The sequence below is a fragment of the Tripterygium wilfordii genome, chromosome 14, assembly GCF_013401445.1.
Source record: "Tripterygium wilfordii isolate XIE 37 chromosome 14, ASM1340144v1, whole genome shotgun sequence".
Classification (NCBI taxonomy): domain Eukaryota; kingdom Viridiplantae; phylum Streptophyta; class Magnoliopsida; order Celastrales; family Celastraceae; genus Tripterygium; species Tripterygium wilfordii.
In genome coordinates, this window is record NC_052245.1 from 898,397 (window position 1) to 923,397 (window position 25,001).

The 25,001-nt window shown below is 37.3% G+C and overlaps 3 protein-coding genes and 1 long non-coding RNA gene across 5 annotated transcripts; 1 reads left to right on the top strand and 3 right to left on the bottom strand.

The window, feature by feature from the left end:
• Nucleotides 1-1,392: 1,392 nt before the first annotated feature.
• On the bottom strand, nt 1,393-6,975 carry LOC120014726. The gene is made up of 3 exons (XR_005471615.1): nt 6,572-6,975; nt 4,487-4,836; nt 1,393-1,706 (listed from the first exon to the last, which is right to left on the bottom strand). It is a non-coding gene; the product is annotated as an uncharacterized LOC120014726 (long non-coding RNA).
• Nucleotides 6,976-7,523: 548 nt separating this feature from the next.
• Nucleotides 7,524-10,302, top strand: LOC120015463 (protein LIKE COV 3). Its single transcript, XM_038867907.1, has 6 exons — nt 7,524-7,739; nt 8,427-8,479; nt 8,716-8,825; nt 9,313-9,480; nt 9,553-9,777; nt 9,864-10,302. Exons 1-6 carry the CDS (start codon nt 7,593-7,595, stop codon nt 9,965-9,967), a joined length of 807 nt encoding a protein of 268 aa, XP_038723835.1. The 5' UTR covers nt 7,524-7,592; the 3' UTR covers nt 9,968-10,302.
• Nucleotides 10,303-11,758: 1,456 nt separating this feature from the next.
• On the bottom strand, nt 11,759-16,788 carry LOC120014697 (sulfite exporter TauE/SafE family protein 3-like). Its single transcript, XM_038866730.1, has 12 exons — nt 16,420-16,788; nt 16,135-16,294; nt 15,680-15,880; nt 15,258-15,322; nt 15,144-15,183; nt 14,525-14,586; nt 14,332-14,418; nt 14,043-14,093; nt 12,964-13,185; nt 12,546-12,639; nt 12,226-12,366; nt 11,759-12,126 (listed from the first exon to the last, which is right to left on the bottom strand). The coding sequence occupies exons 1-12, from the start codon at nt 16,639-16,641 to the stop codon at nt 12,044-12,046; spliced, it is 1,428 nt and encodes a 475-aa protein (XP_038722658.1). The 5' UTR covers nt 16,642-16,788; the 3' UTR covers nt 11,759-12,043.
• Nucleotides 16,789-19,084: 2,296 nt separating this feature from the next.
• LOC120014876 (U1 small nuclear ribonucleoprotein 70 kDa-like) lies at nt 19,085-25,001 on the bottom strand. Of its 2 annotated transcripts, XM_038866982.1 has the most exons (10): nt 24,812-25,001; nt 24,232-24,346; nt 24,056-24,135; nt 22,985-23,060; nt 22,838-22,902; nt 22,695-22,757; nt 20,972-21,053; nt 20,728-20,890; nt 20,379-20,438; nt 19,085-20,094 (listed from the first exon to the last, which is right to left on the bottom strand). In XM_038866982.1, exons 1-10 carry the CDS (start codon nt 24,902-24,904, stop codon nt 19,386-19,388), a joined length of 1,506 nt encoding a protein of 501 aa, XP_038722910.1. In that variant the 5' UTR covers nt 24,905-25,001; the 3' UTR covers nt 19,085-19,385. The 2 variants fall into 2 exon arrangements, with proteins under 2 accessions (XP_038722910.1, XP_038722911.1); XM_038866983.1 differs by lacking the exons at nt 22,695-22,757; nt 22,838-22,902; nt 22,985-23,060 and having other exon boundaries at nt 24,812-25,000.

Genomic DNA, 25,001 nt, shown 5'->3' on the forward strand with positions numbered 1-25,001 from the left:
CAAATTTCTATTTACAAATTTTGTAAATCTGTCTCAAACTGGTCGGGACAACACTTAGAGGTGTCCGGATGATACCTGGACCCGTTGGAACGATAACAGCAGATCAGCAGAAAAAACAACAGTGCAAAAATCGAGCCAACAAAGCACAGCACCGCCTGTGAGGCACAGGCTGTGACTATAATAATAGGAAGGATTTGTGAAATCCGAGTACTCCAGTATCATGAGACCACTTGGCTTGATAGTTGATGTTACCTATATTATTAAAACTTCCAAGGAAGAATTCATAGAAAACACGCAAGCAGTAACTTAATAAGTCCAACTTCTGTCAGTCAGAGGTCCCTCCCTATGTTGAGTTGTCAACAGCAACGAAGGGTTCGGGTTAATTAAAAAAGGAGTATGAACAAGAGAAGTATTTTCGAAGAAAGGAAAATTTTATTTGTGCATGTCATTATCAGCATCTCGAGAAGGAGAAATGGAAAGAAAAAAAGAAAGGGCCCTGTGGACCTTCACATTCATCATGCATACGGGACCTCAATCATTGCGCACGCACGGGTTGTAGCAGAAAACGTGGCTACACAATGCTCAATGAATTTACAGGACTACATTATGACATACTGCAGGGGAAGGAGTCACAATCTTTGACCAAACTTCTACTTGTGTTGTTTTATTCTCTATGAATGATGATGCCTCTCAAAGCAAAACTTTATTGTCCTCTCAAAGCTTAAGTAGCCATCAAAATGGTTGGTTTTGAAGGACCATCTTGATGTTATAAAGGAAAACATCTCTAGAGAAAGAAAGATTAGCTGCTCTTAATTGACTATTGGTATTTGACAATGCAGCGGCAGCAAGATTTTGAAGAAGAAAAAAGGCCTCTTTTCTTTACAAATGGAGTGAGTAGTCTAATTCTCCATAAGACGCAAACATCGAGGCAATGTCAACTAAGGTATCTCAAGCACTGCAATAGAGCGATTGGCGGATAACCTGTGCACTATTTTGGTGTATGAAAAAATTATAAATGTGTATTACTTTGTATAACGAATAGAATGATATATTTTTTATTCGAAACAAAAATCTAATTCCTTGCGATCTGACTTGACAATTTTAGACTATCGAATATAAACTTAAAACACTCGATGTTTCGATCGGGATGAATTTGATTTTTGTTTCGAACAAAAAAATATATAGTTGGATTTGTTATGCTAAATATTTACACATTTATATTTTTTCTACATTGTTTCAAAAAATTTTGGTACACCAAATCATAGGAGGTCCCCCCCAGGTCCCGCAATAGAGTTGTTTCATGGAAAGGGATGCCTTGTGATTTCAAACTATAATGAACAAACACTCCTACATTACATATATCAGAACTTCATCAAACACCACAATAGTGACTAGAGAACAGACTGAATTTCACTAATCATGTGCACAAGTATTTCAAAATTTTAGAAACCCATGACTAAAACATGGGTGCCATGACATTTTTTATGGGAGGGGGAAAATTCTATGATATTGGCCTCAATTTTCTCATCAGATAAGAAAAGATACAAATATAGGTTCATAATTGAAGCCATCCAGAGTCAAGCAAATAATAACCTTGAAGACCTACTGTTAAATATACCTGCTCGAGAATCACATGGTGCCCATCCTTTTCTTCTAATGGTCCAATATGGTACCCTCGTGCAAGACATCATCAATGCAACATAGCCCTACAAAAAGACAATTGTAGAGAGTCAAAAAGAAGGCTGAGGACTGCTGGCAATCCTTGGGCAGAGCTTAAATAAATGTCCATATGCATTATAACTGACTGGTGTAGATTCATAGTTTGACCTTTCGGGGAAACAGTTGAATTCTATTCGAATTCAGTACCCTACAAGCTTTTTGTTAGCTTATAGTGAGCTTAAGAACTTCTCTAAGCTAAGCAAGAAAAGAAAAGAAAAATAAAGCCAAAGAAAAAGGGTCTTTCCGCTATATGTCGCACGAGGCAGCAAGCTGTAGTCCCTACACAGATAATTAGATCACCCAGAGTCATTAATTAGTTAAAACTTAAAAGAGAATGCTCTGTGGGGCTTTGGGATGAAGACCAACATTTGCAACACTTAATCTGAGGGGTTAATATACTTTTGGTACACTAATTAAAGGTTTGAATGATTACATTGAGTTAATGTACCAATATACTTAAAACTTATTGCAAGTGCATTGATCATTTAGCCGAGAATATTGGCTTTTTATGCTACAGAGTATACTAATTATCTTATGACAATCCAAACCTAATGGCTTTAACTTTTTCGCATTAAGCGGGGAAAGGCTCCTCAAGTAGTAATCTGGGCTCTTTTGGATAGATCCTCATTCCTCCATCACCATCAGGAAACCTAAACATGGATTAAAGAACAGATTCCATGATACTTTCTCCACTTTCGGATAATTTGACAAGCAACTAAAGGAATAAGACCTAAAAAGTAATATGCTTGGAATAGAAGTGTCACTTAGAGAAACTTTTATGGAACATATTCTTGCCAATACTAGAATCACAATTCTGAGGTAAAGGGACAGTAAATACCAGAAGCCAAATTTTTTACCTATAAAGAGAGCATCCTTTAGAGCCAACATGGTGCTTTACATGTCTGCTAAAGATACTTTCTGGAGCCACTACTTTCACCTTTACACTTTGCACACATGCCAATATGCCATGACCATCAGAAGTTCTTGTCATGAACCTTATAATGAGTAACTGGTTTACAAAAATTAATTGTATTATTGAAAGCTTATGAGATTCCATGATCCCAGGCAGAAAATCTAACATAGTAACTAAGGGGAACGTTGTGTAGTCCACGGTCACCATTTTGTTTCTAAGGAAATGCTGATTAGTCGAAAATTTTAAGCTGCTACGATCCTACCAGGAAAAAGGATTAACTGGATTCAAGAGTACAAAACACATGCAGCTGTAAACAGTTTCTTTCATAAACAGTATATTGCTAGAACTAGAGAGCAACCAGTAGATCCATATCATAATATATGGGAAGTCCGACTGATACATGTTTAAACCATATGATCAGGCAGAATAAAAAGAGTACATCAGAATAACACAATGCATGAGATCCACCACCAAATCTAACGAGAGTAAAGCATAATCTTAATCCCATTAAGCGAAACAATTCCTTCCATTATTAGGATTCATCATATCCAAGTTGCAACAGAGACTGTCAAAGAAGTTCATACTTGTATAGAAACCAGCAAAGGCCCTTGCATTATTACAGAATGCGGCCTTGGAGGGCTAAATACTCAAAGATAGTAATCATGCCACTGGATCCCACACATGCACATCTCCACTAAATATATTCCTTTACTTTTTTGCCAGCTAAAGATAACTGTTTTCTTGAGATAGGTTTAAATGATCAGCATTCAGCACAGATGGTCCCTATCTGGACCACCATGACAGCAGATAGGTCTGCTTATAACAAGCAAAATCGGTGTTTACTCCGGATTAAATATATTTTCATCTCTCTTTTCACAGTCAATTTGGTTTTTTGATTAATTTTAAAACAACAAAACAAACCATGAACCCTCTATCCATGCAAAATGGGTGCAGACTTCATCATAGATCCAGAACATATGCTTATCCATCTCCACAATAGGAAATATGTTCTCTTTTTAGCAAGACAACGAAAACAGATTTATGATAATGGCAGAGATAAAATCCCAAACGTAATTTCATATAGAATCCATATTTCTGAGTAACACCATACCAATCCAAGATGACTATATTCTCCAATTTCGTAAACCATTGTTGGAGTTTGGGGGGTCATCAAACTACTATACATCTATTACATCGGATTGTGCGCACAATTGTATAATTTCAATCACAAAGGAATCCTGATCATTCACACATGCAACCAACATCAACATAAAAAAACTAGCATCTCAGTGGTTCTGCATATCAGGATTGACGTTTCAAAGATTTATCATTTTGTAGTTTATTGCTGCATCAGAAGTGTTAGTCTTTTATCTGCTAATTTTAATTACTTGTATAGCGTTTACTCCACCAAATTATGCCAGTCCAAAAAAAGGGCATTAAGAACACCATTTAAAAAATGTATTATGAAAGCGAACAACCCTTAAAAAATTTATTATGAAAGCGCTTAAGGATTCTTCCTCTCTTGAGACTGATTAGACCAGACCATCTTCATTAATATTCTCCCAACATCATAAATGTCTCAGTTTTTCAGATTTGCTTTACCATTCAATAGTGAATCTTCAAATTCAAACATACAAAATCGGTCAACCTACTGCCTACAGAACATCTACCAAAGTACCAGTGGACTTTCCTGAACAAGTACGGAATTTACAAGATAATGAAAGGAAAGATTACCAGATGATTGTCTCTTAGCTCGGCTCAAATGTATGTTGTTAACATGTCAAAACAGCAGTATTTATCTAATTCTAATGGATTTGCATATGCATTTGGAAGAAATATAAAACAGAATCATACCATCAACCTTAGAGAAGGCGGTGACAATCCTGATTGCCTAAGAGCAGTGTTCCAAGCTTCATGTATGTACTTGCATAAGGCACATGATTGAAAGTGGTGTATTTAACCCAGGCAAGAAACGAGATACTTCTGCAAGCACTTAAGAGTATAGAACATTCACATGGACAAAGGTAACAACAATCTTCTTTCCCTCTTCCGATTCAGTGCCTGCCTAGAACTTCTTAGGCGTATAGGAAGGAAACACCAATGAAAAAATAAAGCCAGAAGCGCCTGAAGTACAGGGTTAAGTAGGATGATATGACAAGATGCTGAACACCAAGGCCCAAAAGATAGCCACAGCTACATCAACCCTGCATGAAGTTAACATAACTGTTGTTTATCTTTGATTTTTATCAACATCATACAAACTTTGACATACTTACAATACTGACGATTAAGCAACCATATACTTTGAAGATACATATATCTAAATAAGTCTTTTAATTACAAACCACAGGGATGCAAGGAATTCAGCAGAAGTGCGGAAAAAGAAACATGAATAAAAATAAGAGCATCCAAACTAGAGAGAACTATGAACACATTTTGCGACAAAGTAACACATGCATGGGACCTAAAGTGGTCGAGTGGGATGCTCAACTCTTAATCATGGATTCGTGTCATCCAGAGAGGTTAAGTCCGGGCACGTACAGAACCAAGTAATGCCGAATTTCAACCCCAAGAAAGCTTTATAGCTTACAAAACTGCAAAGAAAAAACCAACTTCACAAAGCGATTGTGCTGCAGTCATTGCAAACAATTTTTGATCCAACAGAACTCAAACTACTCCTTGCTCACCTCTCCTTATAGTCTAGTAGGCTCCACACCCCCACCGTCTATTAGGTTTCTAAATAACCATAAAATTCATCATGTCCAAGGAAAAAGGTTAGACATACTGACCCAGTTTCATCCTTGTCCATCAGACCTATCCTCAGCTTAAATCTCATAGCCCTCTATCTATTACTTAACTCATCCATAATGTTTTTGACCTAATCTCAACATTAATCAATTGGTGCAAAAGCTTACCAGCGATTTGTCTTGGTCAACAAAGATCTGCATCTACATAGTAATAGATTATGTTGAAAGTAGTGAATTTCCACTGCACTATGAGATGCTCCCTGCAAAGACAATCGCATGAATTTGATCGAGGAAGGACTGTACAGTTATGACCCCACTTATTGGAAAAGAATTAATTGAAATAAATCAGTTTTATTCCAAAATGAGGTTTTATCTTGGGAGGGAAACAATTGAAGACATTGAACTGATACTTTTTGTTAGGGAGCAGAAGAAAATTGCGTTGAATAGTTGAATGACAACATTTTTGAGACCCCAACCGTGTTCCGTATAAAGGCTTTGCTGCTGCTGATGCTAACGAGCTTGATATTTTTGTTAGGGGAGAAGAAAATAATCACCTCGTAAGAACACATTTGGCTGACCCCCACGTCGTTTGTTTTGAAGACTTTGGTGATAATAATAATAACTTTCAAAGCCATTAATTTTTCTGGTTTAATTTAGTTTTCAACAATTTTTATTTGGATAAGATACTTTCTTCTTTGATCACCGCACATGAATAAATCAACTTCTGCATACCGCGGGGCATTTTCACACAACAGTAATATGAATGACCAATCAAAATATTCATGGACAGTTTGCAAGGTAGAAAAGGGAAGAAAAGTAATCATATTGTTCTGGTAACTAGGAAGCAAAGAATGAGGATTGAATTTCATGTATGAAAAATACATTAACTCAAGGTGTTTCCTTCTTAAAATAAAAGGATTCCGTCTATAACCTTCCATTCAAAAACATAAAAACAGCACTCTCAACTCTGCACTACTCACTACCATTGATAGCAATAAAACTGTAAAACCCATTGTTTATCCAATCTCAACAAAGAAATCACCAATGAATTTATATTCGCTCTCAGTTCTACTGAATCCTAAATTACAAGCTTAAATTAGAAAGCATATGCAGACAGGAAAGAACACCAATAGACGTACTTCTTTGATAAAAAGAAGAAGCAGCAAAAGTAGCACCATAATAGAGAGTATACCAGGAAACGATATGGGATTTAGGAGAGAAGATAGTGAGAGCAGGACACTTGTGCTGGGACAGGATCTGGTGGTCTCGGAGATGCTCCACACGTTTAGCTAGATTTATCATCCCTTCGACTGGAATCTTTCTCCGGCCGAATTTCAAGCACCGATTGGCGGTCTCTTTCTTAAGCTGAAATCAGAGTTGTCACAATCAAACAATGAGCAGACGACTCAAACTCCGCAATATCGAAGCCAGAGCCCGGAGAAGATCGCCGGAGACAAGGGTGTAGTTTGTTCCGTCGTGGACTGTTCCGGTGTTCTTCTTGCTTTCCTTTTTTTGGTGCCAATGGGGAACGAGAGCGCCAATAACGCCATAGTCGATAACCGCCCGATACCAAAAAGGAATGGGTCGAGTGCCGGGGGTCTGCTGTAATAAAGTTAAGCAGGCTCGCTGTAATACGTATTTGAGGGTGAAATTTTTTTTATTTTATTTTAAAAAATTATAGATATGTAGTTTATGGTGTAACGAATCCAATGATATATTTTTTGTTCAAAACAAAAATTATATGCTACATGAAAAATGCTTAACAATTTTAAACCATCGGATATAAACTCAAAATATTCGGTGTCTGGATCGCGATGAATTTGATTTTTGTTTTGAACAAAAAATATATCATTTGATTTGATAGATCATAAACTACACATCTATAGTTTTTTTTAAAATAAAATAAAATTCTTTTATGATTCAAATCACCTACAGCGGGTCTCTTGTAGTTTTTATTACAGCAGACCCTGCCACCCGCTCATCCAGGCATCTACATACCGAAAGGCATGGGCTAAAAATTACTCATATCCATCTAGGGTAGGCCCATAATCAAGAAAGCCCAAGTTGATCTCCTAAATGCTAATTCTTTCCTAATTCATATTTTTTTTTTATTAATGTAAAGTTCAGGTAATTAGGGCCCGCGTTTTCATCACAGCATAAGTTCGTTATTCGCGGCAGCTCGCAACGCGAAAGAGAGCGAGAAGGAGAGAGAAATGGGGACAACGAGAGAGAGGGAGAGAGATCTCGAGTGCTTGATTCCGATTGCAGGACTAGAAATCTCTGCCAATGAAGCGAGCAATGCCTCCTCTGGCTCGGTTTTACCACAGGCTTCGTCTTCTCATCACAGCACTGGCAAAGAGGTTCACTCCTCGTTATCTGCCGTAAATCCAATTTTTTAGGGTTATCGGTTTGACATATGAAATTACTCACAGAGAATGAGGGGGAAGTTGCTTAATACCTCTTATTTGGTTAAAGTTTTGAGATTCCTTTTGTGCCATTGTTAGAATTACGGCATCCATATTTGTCAGTGATTGTGGCTTGTGACTTAGTAGATATTCTTTTCTAATCTAGGAATTGAATGATCTTATGCTTCTCCTCTATTACTTTGACTTATTCAATGATTTTGTCTTAATTTGAGTTCAGGCAATGTCATATCTGTTTCCCAAAAGAACATTGTCAAAGCAGTAAAATTCCTAGGAGCTCCAGAGCTTTTGTTTTGAATTGTTGGTCCGAACTTTGTGGCACTTGCATGTCTCTGTTTGTGGTGGATGGGATTACTGGTTTCTTGTATGTGAATAACACTGCAATATCTATTCCCTCCTTTTTATATTAGCCCTTGGGAACTTTCTCTTAGGAGTTTAAGAATTTGTGCAACTTGATTATAGATTCATAGATTATGATACAGACTTAAAAGGCATTAAGTCTCAGTCGCCATGAGATGGCTTTAAATGCAGCATTAATTCTCTTAATTATAATTAAGTTTGACTAGAAATATGGCTTCCTCAAATGGTAAAGTTTGATTAGCAATTTGTGTTGATTCTGTTCAGGCATTCTCGAAAGTCATTCGTAGCTGGGCCTCAAAAAAGTTTATGACAGGATGGTTAGCTCTTTCCTGCTTTATTTCCTTCAATTCATCTTCAGTTACTTAACTCATTAGAATTTGGCCATAGTACTTCATATGTTATATCATTTTGAGCAGCTTTGATTTTTTAACTGCTACCTGCTTTATTTTAATTCTCTTCCTCCTTGACAATGGGAGTTTAGAACGTATAAGTGTATAACTGATGATATTTTTACGTGTTTCATTCGTGACATGAATTTCACTTTGTTTTGCAGTGTCATTTTACTTCCTTTAGCCATCACGTTCTACATTACTTGGTGGTTTATTCATTTCGTGGATGGGATTTTCTCTCCTATCTACACTCACCTGGGGGTCAATACATTTGGTTAGTTGATACTCTCTTGTAATCTTAGCAGGTGGTTTTGTTGCTTGACACGTGTTTCGGGGCCTAAATTATTGACTAATGCATCATGTAAACACCATGATGAAATAGTTGATACTCTCTTGTAATTTTAGTAGGTATTTTCTCATCACTAATCATTGCACACACAAATTATTTTAGTTCGAGGTTTGCCTGAGAATTTTGATCTGATGGATATTTAACTGGTGATGTAGAGATTAATACTATGTTGGCAAAATTTTGTGATGCTATGAATGAATTTGATGGTTATACTTTATAGAGCAATAGTCTTACCTCCTGATTCCTGTGGGAGTTCATAGAAGGTGGTAAGGGATAACCAGAGAAGGGTTTCATTTCAACTCTAGGATGATAAGAATCTAATTGCTAGTGCTTTTATGCTAATGTGTTTTATTGCGCTCTTTGTGTTCATGAATAACATAGTTTTCCTTTTAATTTCTGAAACCAATTACAGGCCTTGGATTTGTAACCTCCATCACTTTCATCTTCTTGATTGGAGTCTTCATGTCTTCATGGTTGGGAGCTTCTGTTCTTAGCCTGGGAGAATGGTTTATTAAGAAAATGCCCCTCGTTAGCTATATTTACTCTGCTTCTAAACAGATTAGTGCAGCAATATCACCAGGTTAATACAATTGACTTCTCTCTCTAGCTTTTTCACTTACAAACCCATATTTAAAAGTGCCATCTTGTCCAGACCAAAGTTCCCGAGCCTTCAAGGAAGTGGCCATCATAAGGCATCCTCGTATTGGAGAATATGCATTAGGTTTCATCACATCTACTGTTGTTCTCCGTGGAAGTTCTGGTGCAGAGGAATTATCTTGTGTATATGTTCCCACCAATCACCTGTATCTTGGAGACATGTTCCTTATCAGCTCAAAGGATATTATGAGACCTAATCTTTCTGTTCGAGAAGGAATAGGTAAGATCTCTTATCTAATTCACAACGTGATTCTACTTATTTCCGTTGAGTATTGTTAATGTTGTCTCTGGTTTTCCATGAACCAGAAATTGTCATTTCAGGTGGCATGTCAATACCTCAGATAATTACTACATTGGATGCGCCAGACATCCTCAGCAGAAGCAGCAAATTTGCAGTGCCAAAAGTTTAGTTGTTCCTAGAAGACAAATACCAATTACATTTACATCTAAAATTTATGGCATAGTGCTCAGGCAGTAGTGCTCCAACAACATAGAATGGAAAATTATTTAACACGTTATTGAAACTCTTGAATGACATGCTGCCTTGCATGGTTGGTGTTGAGATCACAGAGGGAGCCGAATGACAATGACGGTGGCCCTGTTTGTCTTGTTCCTTCTTAGATTCAGTAGATTGTAAGTTGTAATTAATGGTTGATATAAGTAAGGACGTTGAGATGACTATCAGCTGGCTGAGTTATCTCATGTTTAGTGTTCCTTTTGAGAATTTCATACTTTTTCTGTTGTAGTTTGCTGAAGCACAGGAGTGTCGCTCTCATTACCGATGTAGAGAGATGATTACCAGCGTCTACAGTTTCGATTGAGTGATTTCTACTTGTTGTTTGTGTGAGAGCACAACTCTATGTTCATGTGCACGGCTCTTCTATAAATTACAAGTTGTATTTGTTTTCTGTGTTTAGAAGCAAGCAAGTTGAAATCCTTCAAAGGGAAGCTTGCTCTTTGAACCCTTGAGAGGCGCTCTTGGATCATGAAGGGAAAATGTGGGAAGCCCAGGTTTGATCAAGCCCAGCCCAAGACCAAACCCAATGCGGCCCATTTGACTAACTTTTGAGCCATAAGCCCAAATCCGTCAGATTTTTCATTTACATTTAATTGAAGCTGGGCTGGATAATCGGAAGAAAAATTAGAAGCTTTTGGCAGCATTCGCTACGTCCGACGGTGGTTGCATGAGAAATCCATCTTATAACTTCTCGCTGGACGCAACTCTTAAATAGCCAAATTGGAGATTTTTGAACTTCCCTCCCTGCAAAAAAACCTAGCGGTCTCGAGTCTCTACCCGTAAAATCCAAACAGATCGAGAAACTCGTTTCAGAGCGGTGGCCGCTGGATGCTGGAGGTGATCGATCCTTGTGTTTTAGCGGGAGCAAACGAATTCCTGGTACGTTCTCCACTTGCCATTTGACATCCATACATGCACTTCACTTCTAGTTTTTTGTTATGATCTATGACCGTGACTGTTATTTTTGAGTTAGAAATTGTGGTAGACTTGCAATGGATTGGTAATATAATCGACTTGTGTGAGTAGATTTTTGAATTGAAATGTTTTGACATGTTTTTTGTTTCTAGATGATTGCGTCTCTGTTAGTCTGTGTGTTTGTTTGGTTCATTGTTCTGCATATAAGGCTCTACCTGCAATGCCATGGCTGTGGCTGCTATTTTTGAGTTAGAAATTGTGGTAGACTTGCACTGGATTGGTATAATCGACTTATGCGAGTAGATTTTTGAATTGATATGTTTTTACATGTTTTTGTTTCTAGATTGTATGCGTGTCTGTTTGTCTGTGTGTTTGTTTGGTTCATTGTTCTGTATATAAGGATTAAGGCTCTACCTGCAATGCTATGGCTGTGACTGCTATTTTTTAGTTAGAAATTGTGGTAGACTTGCACTGGATTGGTATAATCGACTTATGTGAGTAGATTTTCGAATTGAAATGTTTTGACATGTTTTTGTTTCTAAATGGATTGCGTCTGTTAGTCTGTGTGTTTGTTTGGTTCATTGTTCTGTATATAAAGCTCTACCCGCAATGCTATTTCCCTAGTTCATGGTTTAAGCTCCTCATAGTACGTATCCTTTAATTCCACTAACTAATTTCAAGTTATTGCAATCGATAGGAATTTCCCTCTACATTCTCTTTGTAGTCAAGAAGTGTATTTCACGAATAGTTGTTGAAGAAGTAGAGCAAGTAAAAAAGGACGTAAAAATTCATTGCAAAGCCTTAATATGCCTTATTGTTGTGCATTCTGATTTCTGTACAAAAGAAATCATACAAACTTGTACAGAATAAACATCATTTAAAATTGCAAGAAAAGAAACACAATAAATCCTTGCCAAAAATTTTAGCAGAAGATTATTGGCAGAGAATTAAATGTCCAGGAACATATCGTAACCCTATCTGCCTTTAAAAAAGTGGATGGCAATGAAATGCACTGTGACGGGAGATTCCACTGCTATTTTTTTACATGAGATACTTAGGATTTGTAGCAGAGATTTTCAAACCCCATGTACTCATTGTTCTCTAGTTTCTCAATCATATTCGCTATGCCCACTCCACCTGCAGTATATGATAATTAGTCATGCATCTTAACTTCTATAGAAAATCAAACCGACTAGGCATTATCTTTAAATCACAAGAGGCTAGGAAGCCAAGTACCTAGACTAATTGCGCTCACAAATATCGTCAAAGCCAGTATGAAGATGATTATTGATGCCCTGCCAAGGAGTGCAATTATCTTTCTCACTACGTGCTGACCGGTGAAGGCAGCGATTGTTGCAACTAAAACGAGATAAGCGGCTGCAGAAAAAGTAAAATGAAAGCTAAAAGATTAAATTGGGTAGAGATGATAACTAAAATTCACTTCAATGCAACACTATTAGAGCAATTTTAGACATCAAAATCCTTAGGTAGAGACCTCGTGTTTGTTACCAACCACATATACAACTATGATGTCTCAATATCATATTGTCACATACCATATGGGACTGGAAAACGCTTTAGCAGGTAATACTGTACAACTGACATTGAGGAGGAAAACACCATTGCAAAGGTTGATGTTGCGCTTGCTACCTGCAAAAGGGCAACAATGTTTTCCCCATTAGCTGGTGTTAGTGTATCTGATGCTATCAGCTCAGAATGTGGGGATTAGATTAACCAAGTGTCTAGTGAACACATGAGGGACTAAGCTTGGTTCCTTGACCCAACCTTATTTGGCACAAAAATGATGAGGTTCTCAACATATTCCCACAGAATGACTTCTGGAAATTGAAAATGGTATAATATGTTTTTTTTCCTGCAAGTTATAATGTTAATCTTTGAAAGTCGTTTTGGCATCATTTTCATCCATTACCTGACTTCATTAAGCAAGTGACTGTATGTAAACTGTTATTATACCTGGGGAGGAATTCCCAATTCGAGAAAAAGAGGTCCCAAGATGAAACCACCTCCTAGCCCTAGCAGTCCACCCACCATTCCTGCTATTATCCCGCAGCAACAGTACAGAAAAATCATATGCAACTTCCAATTTGTGATTTCCTTTCCTTTAGATGCAACCACCCTTGTCCCTTTATATAAGCATATGGCTTCAAAAAGTGTGACGGAGACAGCAATTGGAACCTTCACAAGGTGAAACCAGCATATTTAAAAGGTGATATATGATTATATGAATAACTAAATTATCTGTCTTCTGCTTTTCAAGCAAAGCTTCTCAGGCCTTGCTTGATGTTACTATGTTTTGTAGTAAAATATGATAATAAGGATATTTTTTACACCAATGTCATTCAATTCATCAACCATATCAGGATTCTTATGCGATACATGACTATATCTATAGTTTATTGACATTTCTTAAAGCTTTGTTGTTTAGCATCAGGTGATTTCTCATTTAGCTAGAACATTATTATTGACTAGGTCAAACTTGATACTTCCTTTCGTTATCACTTCTCTTTACAAAATATCTTAGACCTTTAGTTTAATCTAATCATAGAAACGAATTCTGATTGACTTGGCTGTAAATGCAACATATGCTAACTATTACATGTTGTTCATTGCCGCAGTGAGTGACTACCTTAGTTTTCCTCGTTCCATTGTCAACTATGATTAATTGATTACTATTTTGAGGTATGGTTAAAAACTTTTTACCAGGAAGCAGAGCCTTTATGGCACAGTATGGACCTTCGTTCCACATTTTTCTCTCTTCTTCTAGCACTTACATGAGCCTGCCTTTTCTGTTTCTGAACATACAAAATGAATGCTGGGTTTCAAAATCTATAAATTTGGTGCAATTGGTGGAAGGGACCTTTTGCATTCGAGGTGGGCTTCCATCCTAGAATTCATTTAGGTTGTTTTAGCCTAGTATTATCAGGTGTGAAGTCACTATCTGGTTGCAATTACGTTACTGCATGCACGTTTGTGTGTCTATCATAGGTGTTTATATGAATGAAATCATGCAAAAGCGAGGTTGAGGATTTTACCTGCAAAGCGTTGAGAATCCAGTATGCAACTGAGCAGGTTTTGACGTATGTCTGCCAAGAGATATATGATACCACGTTAGTAAAATTGAGTTGTCTAATTGGTGATTTGCAAACAACTATACTGGCAAATTGGTTAGAAAGAAGAGCCTGGTACTGGTCTGTGAAGCTATGGTTAACCAGTTCCAAACTAATAATTTACACTATGATAATTTTCTCTTGTATGGAGAACTTAGGAAAAAAATTGACCTTATGTAACTTCTTTATGTGATATTTTGGAGTATTTGCTCACCTTAACAAGCTGAACAATCAGAAAACCCACCCACACATAAAGAAGCAATGCCAACTCTTTCCAGTAAATATTCCGTAGTAGGGGAACCTGTAAAATTGAAGGTTGTTTCGACAAAGTTGGCAATAGCAACTGTGTCATTGAGATTTCTCAATAGAGGACTGCTGTAGGAAAAACTTTAGGTTGTTGGACTTACCTCATCGTCTTGTAAAGAACCTGGACCACTTGGCAGTCGTTTGTAATCTTGCCCAATACTGTCTGTAATTAAGCAAGTCAGTAGAAACCATTTTAAACCAATATTTCCATGCAGGGTTAACTAGTAATTTTTTGCTGTTTTTGGATGAACAAGCTTTTCCCTTCTCCTAATAAGAGTTGAATGGGATCACAAAGAAACATGAACTCGATGATTGCTACTAGTGGAACTCATATTTTGTAGGAGACTTTTTTCTTACATTTTCCTCTTATATGGCTGCTTGGAAAACATTGAATGTGCTTTGGCTTTTTCCTACAGTGTGAGGGAACAGTTATTTAGGGTTAGGCTATATGATTTATTTATCTCGATGAAGGTTTAAGTGTATTATGTGCTACTCTATGTTATGTTGTAAGGCTTCATTTTAAGTTGATGTTTGATTGCCTGTCTGAAACACATGAAGTTTAAGAACTCTATCGTAAACTTATTCAAGGATGAGGAAAAATCAGTTGAATAAAGTTGAAATGAAACCATAGATGTTCCTTCCTATGAACATCTATATATAGTTTTTTGTAAGGTTCAATTTATTGCTTATAAGTGAAAATTTTGCTATTTAGGCACTTACCTACTGGTTTGGTTTCTGATTCTAACTGCTTGGCTGCTTCCTGAAAGTCAGACATAATTTCAGATGTCTCACTTGTGATTAATAATTGAAAACTTAAGCATGAGCAACACTTACCTTCTTCATCATTGTCTCTTTCTTCCATGTATCTATGCCTTTGAATAATGCTTTGGTTGATGTACCTGTCGTTAGTGATGTTTTGAGTCAGTTCACTGCTTTAAAAAATCGCAAGAAAAAAACTTAAATCACGTATGGAACACTTAGTGCGTCTTGTGAAAAATATCAACTTAGCTGAACGATTTCATTGATTCTGCAACTTAAAAACTTGCTTCAAAACCATTTGCAACGAGTGTGACGTAGATTTTATGATAATCCCCTTTTACATGAATAAATAAATTTGAAAGTATGAAACTCTCTGATGGCATGCCTTAAACATAACGAAATAGGGAGTCCATATTTTATGTCAATAGAGTTCTGTCTCTTTACTGTAAAATTCGTCATGGCAACTGACTAATGAGGATATGTCAGTATTGTTTTACCTATAAAGAGTATGATAAGCAGAATGGTGACCATCCAGTCAGCAAACATAACGTTGAAGGCAACTCCAATACTGATTCCCAGCATGAGCATAGGCTGGAAGAGCAGAGCTAGGTCATAATCTATAAGAGGCATGTCCAGTGTTGGGTGCCTAAGTCTCAGGTTGTAATAGACCGTAGATCCTGCCGCACCCATTATCATACCTGTGATAAGATATCAAAGTTTAAATATTGCATATAATAAGATATGCTAACTCTAAAGAATCAGATACACCTGTTCATATAAATACTATATGCATAGCCCTTTTTTTTGCCTTGTCTTGTTACGTGCATTGAGATTTACAGTAACACAGGAATGTTAATGTAAACTACATAGTTCTCCCCATATGCTGAGTGAAAAATTCATATTCAGGTTCAACTAGAATGGAATTTGCGATTTAGGATGGCTTAATACTGACACTTGGAAATGGCAGTAGAACTCTTGGGATCGAAACCAATGATCAGTGTGAGCATTGGAACAAAAATTCCACCACCTCCAACACCTCCAACACTACCCAATGCTGCGCCGAAGAATCCAACTATTGATCCTACTATGATCCGCCAGTCAAATTTCATGTCCTGCTCAACCAATAAATCATATATCAGAAGAGGTATGTTGTTATTGCAAAATTAGAAAACAAGCAGAGTACTGCTGATTATTAAGGCAGTAATGGCACACATTTGGAAGATCATAGAAAACTTACTGGCCAAACAGGTTCATAAGAAGACTCCCCACTCTGCCATAAGAAATGAGATATTCTTGCTAGAACTCCCGGTTTCATTTCTCTTTTGAAAACTACTTCTGGTTCCTTATCTTTTAGTGATCTCTCTGCACTGGCCACATCATTCATCACGAGTAGACATAGTAACACCATGCATACTGCAGCTGTTGCTAAAGTTCTCTGGTTCATCCCCAGTTGAGCCATTGTGTGTGGTCTTTGGGAATCTATAAGCTAGGAGAGTAGGAGGGAGAACTAGTTGTGGTCTTCAATGGTCTAGCTATAAAAGGTTAGCTTTCCTTTCAATCTATTGTGCTTATATGCTGGCCTTGAAGGAGTGCTCTCTTCTATCTGCCTAGTGCTGTGCATTTATAATTCTTTTGTCCCAAGTGTCAGAAGCTTCAATGATGCTATTTGACTGCATTTTTCTTTTACATTTACCTTGAAGTGTTTATTGAATGTGGCTCCAAATCTTATTTACTATTGATTTTTCTGCATTTGGTGAATGTAAAAAAAAAACAAACATGTACAAATTTTTATTCACTTTAGTGATGATGACAAGTGGCCCTTTAGCCTGCATCCGTAGCAGTGGAATGATAGATACTGTAGATTTGACTTTTGAGTTGATGAATTTGGACCAAACCCCAGACCATCATTTCCTTTTGAAAATCAGCATTTAGATTTTTAAAATATTCTTGAAAGTGCTTAGAAGTACTTTCCTGATAATAAAGTAATTAGGAAATTTCTTTCACTAACCCAAGCTGGTATTGAAGTCTGAAGAGTAGTATTATATGGGCTTTCCTTTCCTTCAATGCTTCCAAGTTTCTAATCTTGTCCATTATATTATGGTCTTATGGATGAGAATTATATATGAGTTTTGTCTGCATTGTTATACTTTATATGCTCCTTGCAATTTCGTGGAAGCTGAAGTAGCAAACAACTGCTCCTATTACATGTGACTTCCATCACTTGAAAGTTGTTCTGCTTAGCCTTCTTCTACAGCCCATTTACCACTTGCACAATGCCGGTTATTTAATTTTTCTATGCACGTTTCGAAGACATGAACATGAAATTGTATTTACTACTGAAACAGTTGAATATCCTTGATTGGAAATTTTAGGATTGAACACGTTTACATCCTCACTAGGTGCACTAGTCTGTTGCAGGTGATATATATAACATACTTCCAATTTTGATATCCATAATCCGATAAGTCGTGCATTAGAAGAAAACTAGTTTTTCTTTGGACACCAACACGCCTTGTAAGAAACTTCGTGGAAATAGCAAACGGTTTTTGTTCGAGTACGGGAGTCGGTAGCAGTGGTTGCGCTCTCGGGATGAAAAATGGCAAAAGTTGAAACTTCATGGTTATTTCATTGTTTCTTGGCTGCTTCTATCTTTTATGGCATCCATTTCCAAACAACACATAACAATATCCTCTTAAGTGAATGATTTGAAGGTGATCTCAATTGCGGTGTTTGCTTATGTGTTCATGTACCATATTGATACCTCTATGGATTTTGGGTTACCTACCAATCTTGGAACTAATATCAATAGCAAATGGTTAAATACAAAAGTGACCTATCTTTGAGTAACCTATTTGAATTTACCTCCAACCAGTGCACAAAATAATTATTTTATAAATTAATGAGTGGTAGTATTTATCATGATGAATGCTATGGTAATTTTTTCCCTTTGAAAACAAATAAATTTATTAAAGAAAATTGATAATATGTGTTAATACAAACAATAGGATGAGTGCTAGATAACAAATTTATTTAAAAATAAATGTAGAATCAAACGGTAAATTCATCCATATTTTGCTAATATCATGATTTATTAAAATATTTAATTATTTGTGCCCAAAAAGGTGCACGGTTGGAGGTTTGGTTCATAGTGCACAGGATCTCCCTCAATCTATTTCAAACAGATATATCTACTACTAAAATTGTCCAACATTTCTGCTATCGTCATTTCTGCTAATATATCTGTTATTTTTAAAAAGCTTTACCAAACTAGGCCATTATCACATCATCTCCAACCTTGCCCCCAAAATAGGAGCATCTCATCCCGCTGATTTAATCAAAAAGTCCGGGGGAGGTTCGGGAGATTCTCAAGATTTGGGGGAGAATGATTTCCCTCATTTTAGGCACCCATTGGGTGCAAAAAAATAGTCCCCAAATAGCATTTCCTCCATTTTTTGGGGGCCGATGGAGTTGCTCCAAGCCCACGATCTAAAATTACCGTCTAAGGGGGGAGAGAACCTGAGAATCAAAATAAGTTATCGATTGCATAAACACTTAAAATTGAGAAAAAAAAAAAGAAAAAAAAAGGTTAGAACATTGTTCAGATAAACGTAATCACAGAACCTAAAGAGTGAGCAACTGCGGCATCACAAATTCTCATAACTAAACAAAAAGGAGCAAAAAAATTAACACAAACAAGCAATCAAGACCAGTATGGTGCATCGATATTAAAGCGAGGCCCTTAATTTAGACTCCAAGGTCCATGAAAATAATCAAAATCCAACACATATAGTAGCTTCTCAAAAACCACCAGATATGGTATAGCTTGGATGATTGAGCCCTTAAAATGCCACACAGTTGGAGTTTACACCTTTGAGCCTCATATCCAATCAAGAATTTGTACCTTGCCAAGTTAGTCTTCCACATCATATATATATAATAAACTGCAATTCATTAAAGATCAAAAACAATAACCAAATTGAGAGCGAATACTCTCAAACAGACGTCTTGAAAAAACTTCAAACAAACGAGATAAGTTTGACCCAGAAAGCAAACCATGAATGAAGGCAAATCCAAAGCTAATAATACCTTGGGCAGAGACCACACCCCACTCCCTGCACACCTTGTAAAACACGAGTTCAAATCCATTAAATATAAAGTATCTTCAATAACGTAGCCAGCACAGTTGCAAGCTCAAAAGCAACATCAGTGATCATATTCTCTGGAAAGTGATCTCTCTGAGCGCTGATTTTCACGTCCCAATTCCCGAGTCCTATCCCTTACACGTGATTCAGGTGCTGCATGGTCATAATGGTAATCATCCTCCTCCATTTGATCATATCGATTATGATCCTCGTTGGCATAACGATCATCATCACTCTGAACTTCCATGCGGTCATAATGTCCCCGACTTCGATGCTCATAGCGATCATAGTGCTTGTCCTGTTCCAGATCTGACCTCCTGTGCCCATAGTCAGCATGTTCATACCACCCATGATCATCCTCTGGCTCAGCATGATCATACTCTTTTTCACCATGCCGGTCACGTTCATGTTTTGACTCAACACGATCATGTTCAGGCTCTCCATCACGAGAAAGACCGCGGTCCATTTCACCAGCTTCATAATCCCTCTCCCTATCTCGAGTACGATCACGGTCACGCTCTCGTCCATGGTCTCTATCTCGATCACGAGCACGATCCCGCTCTCGACCGCGGTCTCTATCTCGATCACGGTCACGGTCACGGTCACGTACCCGATCACGATCACGACCCCGTTCTCTCTCCTTGTCTCTGTCTTTGTGATGCCTATCCTCTCTATAATCACGATCTCTTGGCCTGTCATTGGAGCGCTCACGGGACTTCTCATGTTCCCTGTCTCGCTCCCTTCCCCTCTCACGTGATTTCTCTCTATCCCTGACATTGATTTATGTCAATCACAAACACAATCACATGCCATTAGAGTGTTAAACTAGAGACAGTTACAGTACTTTCATAATATAGTTTCATCACTCAATGACTTCAACCGTTTACCTGTCTGTGTTTCTTAAGCGAAACAAATGAACAATTACGCGACCATTCCAATTAAACAGATGAATAATCATGCTAACTTAATTATTTCAAGACAAAATGTATCTAAATCTAAATACGAGCATTACCAACTAACTTAAACCATAAACAAGAATATTAGTGAATCTTACCTATCATCTCGTATCTTAGGCTCCTCAGTCTGAGATGGACCCCCAGATTGAAGTTGCTCCCTGACAAAAGATGAATAAAAACTATTTACAGCTCAACCCAACTAACATCACACTAATTTTGAGAGTATTTACAGTTTAACCAGAAAAGCAGAAGAAAGAGTATCTCCAGTTCTCCACAGTACATTAAAATTAAATGCAAGAGTAGTACTCTCGAATTTAGAACTATTTGGGCGTGAATTTCAAACTTCTTTTCTATCAGGAAAAAGGTTTGTTTCAATTTACATTCTCTTTAGCAAAAAATTATAAATACAAAACCATCAAGCATTCTCACAAGTAACTGTGTAACTACCTCCCAGAATTTCTCTGATTAACTTCTTCACCTCCAACTCTGGTCGTTCCAAGTCCCCCACCTAGTCTGCGCGGACGCCAGTTAGGGACAGTTCGACCACGTTCCACATCCACGAGCACCCTCCTGCCATCAATTTTCCTCCCATCAGCTTGCTTGTATGCAGCTGCATAAAATATTAAAAGAATTGTTAGAATTACTTGTAATAAAAAAGTGGACGCAAATGATCCATTATCATTCAACCTACCTTTCATATCTCGAGTATGAACAAACTCGATGAAAGCATAGCCTCTGGGCTTATTGGTCTCTCTATCCGTGATCAGTCGAACCTGCAAAACCTCAGAACAGAAAATACAAATGAATAAATTATAATTACAGATAAGACAGCTCTTCTACAAAGAATCTTCATAAAAGATGCTGCTCATTCTCCACAACTGACAACTCTACATAAATAAAATTAAATAAATCCTAAATGGCACGGCAGAAAGGCGGTACGCCTCATTAGCCGTGCTCACCTTTTAATGACAGGACTCCCATCGCGAGATGCATCACCACCATTGCTAGAGTTGGAGAAAAATGGATGTATCGTGGAAAATTTACCACTTGTTGACAGACTAATATCCCCTTACCAGGGATTAGAATTTTAAAAATAGAAAAATACCAGAACATCTTCAACACTGCTGATATATTTTGATTGCCTTTGAAGTCAAAAATACAAAATTTCAGTAGCAAGAAATGCATGTACGGAAAATTCAAATAGAAGAGGAAGAGATACTAATACGCCCAACAAGTTTTACCCCGTGCAGGGAGAAGAACAGATGTCAATCTCCTTTTGTTGCTTGAAAATAAAGACGCCAAAAAAGCCACAGCACATCACTGCTCTGCTCAACTTAAGTTTCAGCTTTGCTGTGCAGGATGAGGCATCTTCTTTGGAATTAATTGTATGATAATTGAAAACTAAAAGTACCTTTGGTGGATAGAGTATCAGCCCCCTTACCAGATAGTTCTTAACCTGATAAATCTTAATGTGAAACAATCCCCGAAACTGGAGCAACATCCTGGCCCATTATGGCTTTTTAACCCAATTATATTAAAGGTAAAGCTATGGAAGATCATGAAATAAACCTAGATACCCTTACCAGCAAACAAGCAGTTTTACCCGGGCTAATATTTCCATCCCTCATAGACACCACCAATCATATTATAGAAAGGGAGATGCTAAAATGTGGGCCTTTCATGGTTCACATAGATGCAGAACAAAAGATCCAGCATGCATCGCTAATTACCCATGCATTTAAATACAGAACTTCATAAAGACACATCGCCACATTATGTTTTGCAGAAAATCGAATTGAACAATAACTTTCCAGAAAACAAATATCTGCGTACTTTTTTTATTGCAATTCCACATAGATGAAGCTTAGCAAATTATGTCACAAAAAGTGTAGTGCCTGAAAAGCTATACAATGATTTGAAATTTAGAAATAAAATTGTTAGAAAATGTATAAATGATATGAAATGCCCTAACCCAACAAGTTAACTTATTGAGTTAAATGACAAAATAACTAATCTTAAAATGGTATCGAAGCAGGAGATCCTGCGTTCAAATCTTAGCTTCCACAATATAAACCCCAAGTGTGGGTCTTTGTGTGTGTTTGTTATTACCCCAAGTGAGGGTCTTGTTTGAGAGTAGCCCTAGTGTTGGGCCTCGTTTGTTGGGCCGTTGAATTGCCCAACCCACACGTGAGAGGGAGTGTTAGATTATGTATAGATGATGTGAAATGCCCCAACCCAACTAGTCAACTTATTCCGTTGAATTAACAAAAATCGTGTAACTTACAAATCAATTTTAAAGCACGAAAAAATGTGAGATATAGAACCAAAAGTTCCTTAAAAAGAGAAAGAGACGAGAGCAAACTGCCACATAAACCTCTTACCAAATACCTCTTGAGGTGCTCAAAAATACCTACCCGCTTTATTGGTCCATAAGATTCAAACTCCCTTTTGATTCTACTTTCAGTTGTCTCATAGTTCTGCAAGCGGAACAGCAATAAGTCAGCACAGTAAAATATATCTTGAAACATCAAAAGTGATATGAGAAAATCTCACTTACAAGTCTAGCAACAAACAATGTCTTGTATGGATCTCCTGAAATATTAGGATCATTGTTTGCATTATCTACACAGGAAATCAAGACAAAGTTAGTCCGCACCTAAACTCTGCGGGTACACTAATAATTACAGAATGCATGGCAAGTTACATGTCTTAAACTCCTCAGCAGCCTTCTCAGCACCCTTCTCAAGACGTATCTTGTGAATTCTAGCCCTTCTTTGAGCCTGGATACAGATAATGAGATAAAATCACAGAGCACAACCTGAAGCCATTTCTTGATAAAACAATGCAGTTCACCATATGGATACTCTGAAATTCAAACAAGTCCAGCCACGTGGCATCTCAAATTCCCAACATTTAAATATCAAGTACCAAAATACTACTAACTCTAAGACTAACTAGCACCTTTTACCCATGTAGAGTGGCAGAGATCAACCTTTAAAAGGTGCAGACGTCTAGCGCAAAATCATGAGAATGATGTTAAACCTTAAATAATGGATTGTAAAAGCAGAATCCACTACATTGAATTTCATAGACATAATGAGGTAGAAGGATAAGCAAGGATATATTATCAACATAAGATATGCAATCTTTCAAAATAAATCTTTCCCAAGATTAGTGGACACAAAATGTAAAGCGATGCGTTAGTTTAGGAATAACACAGGTTCGCACGTTGAGGTCTCTCTTAATGTCCTTTAGATGGCACTATCTCCTTCACGCACTTAATGATCTAATAAAGAAATAGAACAGACAATAGAAGAAGCCTAAGCATAAGATTAGTGCTTTCAGTATTGCTTCAACAGCACTGAAAGTCAACCAAAAAAACGAGCACTAGCACATTTGCAGTAAAATTTCCAACCATTTTCAATAGACAAAGACCATTATTGCTAAGGCTAGCACATCTCGGCATATGGTACACGCTCATAGATGTCAATGTTGCAGAGCATAACTGAGGGAAAGTTTTTATGTACCACCTAAACAAAACAAAGGGACTGGGATCATATTAAAATGAATTAATGCAAAATAATAAATGTACGATGTGTCGTCCATGTGGATTCTTCAGCCATCATCAACTTTGCATGATAGAATATGAAACACAAATCACAGACTATTAATAGCAGCACCATCAGCATCTTCAACCGCCAAAAAGAAAGGGAAAAAAAAACAATCTGAGTATAAAGCACTTGAAAGAAGCAGAGTCCTTGAAGAGCAATCATACAGGGGTTTCAACTTCAGGTACTGGTGGAGCATATTCAGGATCCCCTGGCTCGGCGAATTTACTCACAAATTGAGCCATTCCTGTCCAAAAATAAATAACAAAAAAATTAGAGATCTGATATGAAACTAAAAAACGCCAAACTGAAATAAACTTCATCCTAAAATTTAGAAAAAAACCTGTGTACGGTGGGCATTTTCTCTTCTCTGGAGGTGGTTTGTATTCCAATGGAGGTCGAGGCTCAAAGAGCTTCAAGAGGTTGTTCGTTAAACCAGTTGGATGACTTTGCCCAATCTGCACAACAAACAGAAAGATTAAAATCTTCTTAATACGCAACCTAGAACACGAAAGTGAGTGCAGTTGCTTCTTTCATTCATAGGCTCAATCAGGCAAGGCAACACATTGAACAAACAGAGAGCCATCACAGCCTGAAGTCACTTATTCAACAAAATAAAAAGCACAAAATCATTCACAACCAACCACACCTAATCATCCATTCAAAACCAAGGGAGAAAAGCCCCAATAACAAAGATAAAAATATAGTCCGAACTTATTAAACAAAATCTAAACTGTGTAAATCAAAGATAGAACAATCGCTAGATCAAACTGGACTCGAACCATTAACTGTCATACAAACGGAAACAATCTCCAGCTCACACGAGAAAATTCACATTATCTGATTACAAATCTAATCACAAAATAATCAATCCTAGTTTGATCAACACAAAAACAAAACAAAAATAGAGATACGGAACCTACCAGCTTGAGCTGGAGAACATTGGCGCGGTTCTGGGCCTTGGTCCGAGCCTGGACAGCGGGGTTTTGGTTGCGCATGAACGCGTCGTCCCCCATCGTGAATAGATCGGAGATGAGCTACGGTTTTGGTGGAATCAGGGTTTGGGCGACCAGGTTATGATTTATGAAGAGAGCAATGTAACTCTAACAGTGT

Bases quoted from the DNA above. Each gene is read 5' to 3' on its own strand.
- LOC120015463 (XM_038867907.1), top strand. From the start codon at position 7,593: ATGGGGACAACGAGAGAGAGGGAGAGAGATCTCGAGTGCTTGATTCCG. The intron at 7,740-8,426 runs GTTCACTCCTCG...GATTCTGTTCAG, and splicing joins ATCACAGCACTGGCAAAGAG to GCATTCTCGAAAGTCATTCG. The intron at 9,481-9,552 runs GTTAATACAATT...CATCTTGTCCAG, and splicing joins TAGTGCAGCAATATCACCAG to ACCAAAGTTCCCGAGCCTTC.
- LOC120014697 (XM_038866730.1), bottom strand. From the start codon at position 16,641: ATGGCTCAACTGGGGATGAACCAGAGAACTTTAGCAACAGCTGCAGTA. The intron at 14,419-14,524 runs GTAAGTCCAACA...TCAATTTTACAG, and splicing joins GTTCTTTACAAGACGATGAG to GTTCCCCTACTACGGAATAT. The intron at 13,186-14,042 runs GTAAAATCCTCA...CACCTTGTGAAG, and splicing joins GGATTCTCAACGCTTTGCAG to GTTCCAATTGCTGTCTCCGT.
- LOC120014876 (XM_038866982.1), bottom strand. From the start codon at position 24,904: ATGGGGGACGACGCGTTCATGCGCAACCAAAACCCCGCTGTCCAGGCT. The intron at 24,136-24,231 runs GTTTTTTTCTAA...ATTTTTGGACAG, and splicing joins AAAATGCCCACCGTACACAG to GAATGGCTCAATTTGTGAGT. The intron at 20,439-20,727 runs GTAGTTACACAG...ATCTTTTGTCAG, and splicing joins AATCAGAGAAATTCTGGGAG to GGAGCAACTTCAATCTGGGG.